The sequence below is a fragment of the Cladophialophora psammophila genome (genome assembly GCF_000585535.1).
Source record: "Cladophialophora psammophila CBS 110553 chromosome Unknown aczJe-supercont1.36, whole genome shotgun sequence".
Taxonomy (NCBI): Eukaryota; Fungi; Ascomycota; class Eurotiomycetes; order Chaetothyriales; family Herpotrichiellaceae; genus Cladophialophora; species Cladophialophora psammophila.
This window is the reverse complement of record NW_006912957.1, coordinates 1,945-12,078: the sequence shown is the minus strand read 5'-3', so window position 1 is coordinate 12,078 and position 10,134 is coordinate 1,945. Positions and strand designations below refer to the sequence as shown.

Below are 10,134 nucleotides of genomic sequence, written 5' to 3'. Positions count from 1 at the left end.
GCCTTGAACAATCAAAATGGGTAACGCGACCCCAATGCTTTCGCTCTGCCGTTTGGTTGCTGCTTCTCCTCCCGGTCTCTTCCCAGAAAGAATCATCGTCTCGAAGAGCAGGAAGACAAGAAACAGGTAGGGTGCAAAGTCTCCTATGGTCATTTCTCGACTTTAAGCCATATCTTAACACAGTAAGGGGCAGCCTTTCGCATTTCTTGATTTGCCTCCTTTCGTGCCTCGACTCGCATGGTAGATTGTGTTAAGACCGATCGCACGCCAAAACCATGACTTCCTAATCAGATGTCTTCTGGGCGTAGATTACATGACTATAGCTGTGGTTAGTGAAGAAAGAAAGTTACGGTAAGGGGGATATATACGTACAGGGTGGTCCGCATCTGCAACCTCTTCCATTGCTCGAGTTCATTTCGCACGCGTACGAGAAAGCCTTCATACTCTCCATAGTTCCATTCCAATCCCTTTATGAAAGCTTGGAGGGATAATGCCTGTAGTTGTCGACTGAATGCTTCCATCCATGTTTCACCTATCTCGTTCTTGCGAGTTCATCAGCGTTGGTTCCTTCTTCCACGGAGCTCGCATACTAATTTTGGGTCCCTTGGCCATGGTCCAAGAGGCACGGTCTCTTGTATGTGCTCCATATTTCGGAAATTATTCTCTTGAAGGATTTGGAGAAGGTCGTCATGTATATCTAGCTTTCGCCCTAGCTTGGAAAGCCCCTCGGATAAGTGTCGGTGCAGCTCCTGAATGAAGGTAAAGCGCTGCGGAGAAGGTTGTTGAGAATCGTGTCTCAGCGCCAGTAGTTGGAATTCCAGCCAGCCTCCGGGTTCGAGATGCCTATGAGGTGGTTAATGCCCGTCACGTCTCGAATACTGGTCTTGGGGACTTACTCGTGGCATCGACGGATCAAAGCAGGCAAGTCTTTCACAACCCCCCCAAATCCACGGTAAAAGATAAACCGGAACGGCGTCCTCCATGTCCAATAACCGTCGTCCTCGACGTCGCATATCTGGAATTCGACGTTTGGAGAGACCCATTCTGTCTGCATTACACTCTCGTCGGTACCAATCACCGAACATGACGCGTCTTCGTCCCCGACGTTGATAGCCCATATACCTGTCCGAGTGTACATTTCATGAACGTTGCCGCCATTTAAGTTGACGGGTGCATGGTAAAGCTTCTCAAGGACTTCTTGAAAGAGGTGATTTTGTAAATCGTAGTCGTCGCGCGCCCTATCGTCGATAGGGAACGGGATGCCTGCGTAATTTCAGTAGTCTTGAAGGATCTAAGTAGACGAGGACTCGTACCACGTCCATATAAACGGCCATGTAACTCCGAGCATCCAAGGGCTTCAGGGCGCACCGAAATCGTACTGGAAGACAATCTGAAGAGCTCATTAGTATAGTTAATTTGGACCGGGGGGGAAGCGGTGGTACCTAAGGTCGCCAATGGCTGAATCTTGAGGAGACTGAATTCTGAGTTAGCAGTCGTGGAAGGACGTGCCCGCTTGATTTTTTTCATACCTGAATCTGCCCGTCAAGGTCAAGTTCATCAACCTCGGGAGTTGTCGCCATGCTTCTTTTTCCAAGAGATGTATTCTCATCTCGCGTCCAGCTGCGTCGAGGGACTTTTGGAATCGCTTCCGAGTTCCTTTTTGGAGGAGCAGGACTTCGAAAAACGCCTTCGAATAGCTTGGGTGCTGTGTTTGTTCTCTTTTGAACGTTGACCCTCCCACACTTAATAAATCGGTCGGTCCAGGGTCTTTCTCGAAGAACGGAGGAAAACTGTCCTCCAGGAGTGAATGGAGGATGAAGAAAAGGCGCAGCCGCTCGGCAAAATATAACCCACCTGGCGTCGAGACTGGCAGGTGATTTGAGCCGGGTCCATCGGGAGAGACAGCTCGTAAGAGATCGAGATCGGTGGCCGAGAAGGTGGCGTTCAACTGGATCACCCGTTTCGTCGATATTCAGTATTTCCTGGGCCCTCGACAGTGTGTGGGTTGTCTCGGCGATTTCTGTACGTCTTATATTGACGGTGAAGAGGATGGCTTGCCTTGTAAAAGAAATCTTTCATGGAAATTCGTTCTCTTTGGCGGTTTCGACACGCAATTTGATTGTCTTCTGTGACTAGCCGTTTTGCTTGCTCATGGGCTTCCCAACTATCCGTGGTGACTAAGCTCCTCTGCTCTTCGAGGTACTTGGAAAACTCTTTCGGGTCCCCTTTTCTGGGGTATAACTCCGAAAATCGCTTCCGAATAGCTTGGGTACTGTATTTATTCTCTTGAGGCTGATTCATTGGTCTTCCACTTCCGATAGTTACGGATCGCCCTTGTCCAGTCTCGCGTAACATTGAAGTCTCCTAAAGCATCCGCCTTATTTGTTCCGCCAGCAGCACCCGAGACTGTAGGTAGTAACCGTCCGGAAACGTGAATCGCTGCACCACCGCCGGTTGGCCTTCCCTCTGGTAAGAAATATCCAAAGAAACCCAGATAACATCAACTCCGTCATTAACTGCGGACAATTCTTCAATAGTACCATCAACTTGCCAGGTCGCCTCCGCACGCTTAGAGATTCCACTTACCCCTGTGTCATTGACCGTGTCATCGACCGTGACCTTGACACTCAAAGCACCTGGGGTGGAAAAACAGAGCAAGAGAATAAGATAAATCCGATAGCCACCTAAACCCGGGTAGATTGCCGTCTGTGCTGCTCTCCAGAGTTCAAAGTCTCGGATTTCCCAAATTGTCTCGGTTACTTTAGTCTGAAATTGTGACATGACTCTCGTATTTCCCTGAGGGCGGCCAAATAGGGAGAGTGCGGTATATAACGACAGGATAAGTGTTGACCCCAGTCCCATTGCTATAGCTGATCGTGGATGACAAAGACAATGGACCATTCCGTCGTCCATTATGACAAATGTGAGCGCTTCGTCGACTGTAACGCGATGGTTGCATCGCATCTTCAAGTTTGTCCCCGATAGATCGACTGTTCCTCGGTCCTGTAAAAACAGAGGCGAGATTGTCGCTAGGATGTTCCCAGGACATAGCTGGCGTTTGTCGAAACAAGTCCGTATTCGTATCATTTTCCATTCTGTATTCAGTGGAACCCCTGGTGACCACAGTGGTAGAGCGGGAGTCACATCCATTGGCTAGCCACGGGAGATTTCAGAGTGAGGTGACAGTGATATAAGGAGCATTGCCCTATAGTCTAGGAGGGTGCATGAATTCAGGCGAGTAGCGACAGATTATCTAGAATAATAAGATATATAAAGGCTGCGCGAACAGAGGCGCCAGTTACGAAATTCAAAAATAGCTACCTATTTATTAAGGAGAAAGAGTAGACGAGAAGTGACCCTACTACATAATTTTAATGTATTAGGAGTCGAGAAGCGAAACGGATATTAGGAGGCCGAAGGGCGGGTCTTCAATAGATCTTTATCGAGCTCTTGTTTGGTTTCCCAACCCTATTAGGAAGGTCAGTCTGGTCACGTGATACACTCCCGACCCATAAAAGTTTGTCCATTCCTAGCTAGATTTTCTCATTGCAATCAATAAAACTAGTTCCACATTCATTCCCTCCTTCTCAGGGAAACCGAACTCAAAGTCTCACTCGCCACCTCTACCTTGGATTATCTTCTGATCGGTTAAAACAACTCGTCCTAGCCGTATTGCATGATTCACCAAATCGACATTATTTCCAGCGTTCAGCGCCTCAAGCATTCCTCTCAACAAGGCTTCTATATTGACAGCAGTAAAGACTTCCCCAGGTAGTTCAACAAGCGAGCCAGAGATCTCTTTGTAAGTTTGGCGAGCTTTCTCGTAATCTGGATTTGTGATTACTGGCTGCATTGTGTGGTCACTGCGTTCGCCATCCGTCAACCGCGTCATGGCCACACATTGGATCTCTTTCGCCGTATCAAGGTTAGCAGTGACAGCTTGCCGAATTGTGTGGAGTTGGTCTTCATTATTGTGGTCTTTCAGTTCGAAAATGGCTTGTACTAGTTCGGCTAAGTCGAGGGAAGATGTCTCGAGGGAAGATGTCATCCTGATCGTACTCCAAAATGACAATATAAGTGGAAAGTCGAATAAGAGGAGGAATCGGCGAAACGAATGCGGCTGATGAGTAGAGTTTAAAAGTCGCCGACAGACTTCGCCCAACGAAGGACGATACGATGAATTTCCTTCCTGCGCTCAAGATCACCAGACAAGTAGCCACAGCTCACAAATACGAGAAGTCTTTGTCATTTTAGTCAACACCAATATCAGTGGAATCTGACGTACGCTAGACCAACTAGAATCACGCAACCGCCAATACCACACACGACATAGAAGAGAAGGCCTGCGAATAAAGAAGTGTCTGACCCATCCATCTTTTTAGCATCTGCGATGTGACGTCCGATTTGAAATTTATAGAAGCTAGGAGTCTGACACGGGATGAGTGGGTTGATTGGTGGTCTAGTGATAGAAAGCCAAGGTGGACAGCCATGAGATTCCACTGGTTATTATATCTCTGAGACCAGATAAATAGAAGTGCAGCAAAGGGGCTCCATGTGACATGAACGTCTTGAAGCGCCCAGTCCGCTTCCGCATAGAGAGAGCGATATCAACGGTGCCTGTCAGGGGTTGAGGGGGTTGAGGTAGAAGCGAATAGGCCACATAGAAGTCCGAGAGCGCTCTACCCTTCGTGCAGAGCGTGGAAATTTTTATTCGATTCACAGGCCATGGACTAGGAGTTTCACTACTCCATCGTGGCCCAACAGCGCCCAGGATGTCCTAACGGAGGGCGTACGGCGTGCGGCGTATCAATAGTCAGAAAGGAGTCTGCATGAGTCCGCATAGATGCATGCATCGACCTACGCGAGGAGCAGCGGCAACAAATTGGACCAGGGTATGTAGAAGACCGAAGTCACAAGGCCCGTAGAAACCGGGCAACGTCAAGGACAGCAGCCGTAAGAAGACTCTTGCATGATTGTCCCCCAAAGCGACAGGAGCTGAGAGAGCGCCCGGAAGTCTGTAAAATATGAAAAATCCTGGTCTACGCTTCAGGGGTGCCATAAGCGAAGCTGTCGCGTGGTGTTAACGCCACCGTAGTCAATTACCCTTCAAGGGAGCAAGAAGAACTAAAATCAAGAGGAAGCTCCAAAGTGACAATCGGAAGGCAACCGGACTAGCGTGTTCAACTTCAAGCTCGGAGCTGCGTATAGATCCAGCCATTCAGAAATCGACTAGAGTCGCAGCATCGTCGGCATCCTCACCCTCATTCTTAGCTTTCACTGGCTTCCTGGCTGCATAGAGTTGTTTATGGAAGTTATTCTTATGCTGGTCTTCCTTCTGCTGAAGTCTGGTTAATAAATTTTTGTCGTCAATGTCCATAACATCCCAGGTTTTCTTTTCCTCCCCTTTCATCATACCCTCGAAACCCACCGCAACGCGCTTCTTTATTGGCTGCCGGTACCACCATCGCATATTGTTGTCTTCGATTTTGTCCCTGACTGACCGTTCCAGAGATCCCCCCAATGGCGAGGATAAGTCGTAGAAGTTGCGAGAGGTAGGTTCGCGGACATCTTGGCGGTGGTCAGGAGACTCGGCCAATATTTCCCTCATAGCAGTAAGGCCACTCGGAACCATTGCCAGGTCCACCAGATCCTTTGGTCCCGCCCATGGGATGAATGCCTTGTATATGTCAATGGTATCGTCACGGCCAAGGTCTTCTTCACGCTCAGTGAAGAAATTGGAACAAATCAAGTTCTGTCGCCGCGTATGCCGCTGTTGTATTTCAGGACCGAGGTAATAAGTGAGACAATGCTTTCCCTCCCCTACGAGAAGAGCTGCTATCTCGCCAACCTCTTTGGATACTTTGCCGGAATCCTTGCAGACAGTGTCGGCGAGATTTCTGATCGCTTGGTGGTCGTAAATACCACCCAGGTGTCTCTTGAGAGCACTCTCCCAGGTGGAATCTCCTCGTTGAAAAAGAGCATGGATCTCTTCTGCGCTGGCGAGAGGGGCGTCTAAATCTGAACCTTTCTTAGATTTGCCCATGATTGATAAGTGCCCAAATTCTTGCTGAAGTACTGAGATGATAGTAACAGCTTATTGATCTGTCCCGCCTCGCCAATGCTGCTGAAATTGCTGAAAATCCAGTGATATAAGTAAAAGATTCATATATCGTGATAATGTGTTTCCGACTTTATGTGGAAAGTGAGGCGGTAAACTGGATAGCCACTCCCTCACCATTCAACCTATTACCCGGTCAGACACAAATGTCGTTAGCAGAAACATAGGCCAACTCACATTAGATCTGTCCGAGAGCAGCGTGGCAGCCGTAGTGGAAAGAGTCACACATGAGAGAGGCCCAACTGTCTCAAAGGTGAAGGGGTACATGACGAAAAGGAGGATATGCTGACCGTCGGGCACCGTAAAGTTAACATGCCGTATAATACTCATTGTCGGGCGTCGGGCGTCGGCAAGGGCAGACATTCGTGACCGAGCCATAGGGGACCGCAGGGGATCCAATAGTCCCGTCTCTCTTCTCTGTCCTCGCAGAATCGAACACCGCATGGTCCCCATGTACCCATCCAACTCGGTCGAGTCGAAATTCGTTCTTTCAAGAGATGACGGCAGTACGTCTCGGCGACAAACCAGGAACGTTCAATCATCCTCATGGCCCTTTCCGTGAACCAAAGGGCGTAAAGATGTCTAGCCCTATTAAAGCCCCAGTGCTTGACATCCTTTTCAAGGGGTTCAAATAGGTCATATTCCGAATCCAGAGTAAAGTTTAGGTGCATCTCGCGGACCCGGAGCTGCATAGTAGGGAGGTAGAATTTCTAGACAAGGATTTCCCACCACCCATCGTTCAGTAGTGCGATGCTAGGCGCCTCAACGATACTCCCTAAGATAGTTCCCAGGTTCGCGTCAAGATCCACTGAGACACCGTCCCCGTAGATAGAGAGTCGGACAAGGATGTAAAATTCGTAGATCAGGTCCTCGACAGCTTGTCTGCGTCGGAATCCTCATCCTCAGAGACCGCCGTGTCGATGGAACTCTCGCAGCCATTGGATGAGGCCTCGCTAAAGACAGACGATCCATCGCTGTCGGATGATGCTTCATCTCCCTGGTCAGGGCTAGGTTGGTTCATAGTGTGTTCTGTTGTACGGTGCCAACGAGGCATTGGCGGGATCACAATGCCAGCAAAATGATCATTCCTGGGTTGGCGCCTGCAGCTCTCGTGACAGGGTGAAGGCGGAGGTGTCATGTTGTCCTGCAAGAAGGCAGCCAGGGGGGGTTGCATAGGCGCCGTAGAGTAGCAAATGTCAAAGCAGACAACGCAAAAATGCCGCAACCGGTGAAGACCATAGAAATGAAGCAACTGAAGAGGCAGGGCTTCTGCACGAGTTAATATGCAAAGGCACTGTGCTTAGGGTCGTGCTGCATTCTGCGAATGCTGGACGCTATTCCCTTTTGCTCAGCTACCCGACCCGGGTTGAGTGGCTGAGCAAAAGGGAATAGCGTCCAGTCTTGGCGGCGGCAGAATTTAGGGCATACGCATCCTGAGGACTTTCTCATCTCATTCAGCAACAAAGTAATGGGGGACCAACCAAGTAGTATCTTGCGCCTCGCACTCCAAAACGCGAACCTCAATGACTTATTCACTAACTTAGAGGTAAGCTCTAGGCTACTATGCAAGAACGAAGTCCCTGAAGTTGATTTAGTTTGTTGGACGGTTCGACGAAGCCTGCAAGACGCACCCTTTCACGAAAGCTGCAGCTGCGAAACTGATAACGGCTGTCTTTCCTAAAAATAAGAATGGACGCCGTAAGGTGATAGAATCATTGTCCCAATGCGTTGCACTCCCAAAGAGTGTCAAAGAGCTGTGCAGAGAGTTGGACAAGGACCCCTCCTCCTTTTGTGTTGCTGCAGGCTGGTCCGATGTTAGGTTTGCCGTCCAGCATCTACAGTCTCTCCACAAGGCGCAGGAGTATCTCACCGAACTGGTCCAGTATGTGGCGGTTATCGACTCTCTGTGTTCTCTCGCATTCTACTGGCATGGATTGGAGTGCGGTGGCAAGGCAAACAGATACGAACAAATTGCTGAACGTATACACAACATCGAGACGGAAGGGAGCGACAGCGAAAAGCAAAAGGATGTCTTGGACACTTGTAAAAAAAGATGGATGTATGGACGTAAGATATTTACTTTCTGCTCAAACTATCTACACGACATCGGGACTGTCTTCCACCTACCAAGCGATGTAAAGAGGTATATATCTCCCTCTATAAATGCCGATCGCGCTGACGGGGGCAGTTTCATCCTCTCGCTAGGATTACCAAGGGAGAAATTTCAAAAGGACCATCAAACGCTCGCCGAGCGCCTAATCGACGCGGGTATCCAGACAGAGGCAAGCTCTAATGGAGGACGACAGATCCTCATAGCAATGCAAGCATGCATTGTGGGAGCCTGGCATTTAAAGGTGGTACAGTCGCAAACGATTGACTGCACGGCTTCTTCACAGCACAGCGAAAACTCACCCGGTTCTACACCGGCTACAGACACGACAGATATATCTCATATTGGGGGAGTAGGGGTGGATGACATATTAGCTGCTGCTGCTTTTTTACAGGGTCCGCAACGTCATCTGGTGAATCTTCCATAACTGATTTGAACTCCAGGTGATGAATCGATTGGCACATCGATGCCGATTCCCGATGACCAGCAGAACTGCTCAGCCGGGCCTCTTATTGAGAGGTGTGACCGATCGGCCGCTCCCGGAATTATTTCTCGACAGAATCAGATCGCTGTTGAGTCAGGAGAAACCTCTGGCAAAGGTTGTGCGATGGATCTGAATGGAACCGGAGGCTTCGGTTTGTCATGGAATTCGGGAACGAACGCTCTGGATCAAGTTCAGCCTATTTTGGATGATATTGAGCGGACGCGCAAGCGACCTCGCTTGGGTCACCAGATCAATGCAATGGCCTCGCGAGGTCCTGAAGGTTCTAACTCGATGGGTTACCAAGGGCAATATCACTTGGAGGACAATGTTACAGCCGAGAACAATCTAACCCGGAATCAGACGAGACCATCGCGCAAGCGTCGTCGTGCACCCCAAGTCTGCGACAGCACGATGAATAGTCAAAGTATAGAATCTGAGTCCAATGACACCCATTCAGCCACTATCGCGACGGCTACGGACGGCCCTACGCAACCGACGAACTATTCTCAACATCTGTTGGAAACTCCAGGGAGTTCCTCCACTCAATCCCACGTTGACCCTGTCTCCCATCCGTCCGTTACACCTGACTCAATTGAGACCGACCTCGTCCAGGAGGATGGCTCTATACCTATCCATGATACTGCATCGACTTTTATACTTCGGCCACCCGATCCGAACGAGATGCAAGATTCAACTATGGTCGCAGCGGACAGGAGTGGGCAATGGCTGAATCTAGATGACATGGAGATGGTTCGTGACTGGTCGAATCTAGATGACATGGAGATGGTTCGCGACTGGCCGAACCAGAGCGACCTGGAGATGATACAATCTTTGATCGCGCAACCAACTCCCCTCGTCGATCACAGTTAACTGCAACACATCAATGTAGCATCCATGGTGTATCCTCTTCCCTCCATTGGAATCTCAACCACTGTCTACTTCTACAACACGATAACGAATCAGCATGGCTGCAAACCCTCCCTCCTTCACCTCAAGCCCGTTCTCCCGTTCGAGCACGCAGATGTCACCATCATTCGAAGTTACGTCGATTCCGTTTGTGGTTTTGTCTCTGGTCCTAGCCACAAGCCTCAATTGCTGTCTCAGAGTTTCGACGTTAACAGCGGCGCCGGTCTGCGACGTTTCGGGTACAAGGGAAACCGCAGAACCGCCGATTGCGGTCTCTGTCTTATCCACTTTGGACCTGAAAAGTCGTTCGAAGATACTGTTCTTCCAAGTATCATCGATTGACAGTCTTTGGAGTATGCTTGCTATTACCTCCGGTGGCGGTAACCATATCAGCGCAGTGATATTCGTTTTTGTAAATACAGAATCTTCTATCCACACAACGGACAGGCCGTCCGGGACTATATTCAGTCCTTCGTCGGAGGCTCTTTTGACGATTTCTTTATGCTATGCACCTAG

At 49.3% G+C, this 10,134-nt stretch overlaps 2 protein-coding genes across 2 annotated transcripts; both read right to left on the bottom strand.

Annotated features, from left to right (window-relative positions):
- Positions 1–283: 283 nt before the first annotated feature.
- Positions 284–1,580, bottom strand: A1O5_12654 (uncharacterized protein; the record flags this gene model as incomplete). Its single annotated transcript, XM_007753223.1, has 7 exons — positions 284–317; positions 373–542; positions 591–843; positions 897–1,263; positions 1,314–1,390; positions 1,443–1,474; positions 1,530–1,580. The coding sequence occupies 7 exons, from the start codon at positions 1,578–1,580 to the stop codon at positions 284–286; spliced, it is 984 nt and encodes a 327-aa protein (XP_007751413.1).
- A 3,638-nt stretch (positions 1,581–5,218) lies between these two features.
- On the bottom strand, positions 5,219–6,043 carry A1O5_12653 (uncharacterized protein; the record flags this gene model as incomplete). Its single annotated transcript, XM_007753222.1, has 1 exon — positions 5,219–6,043. The coding sequence occupies one exon, from the start codon at positions 6,041–6,043 to the stop codon at positions 5,219–5,221; it is 825 nt and encodes a 274-aa protein (XP_007751412.1).
- Positions 6,044–10,134: the final 4,091 nt, after the last annotated feature.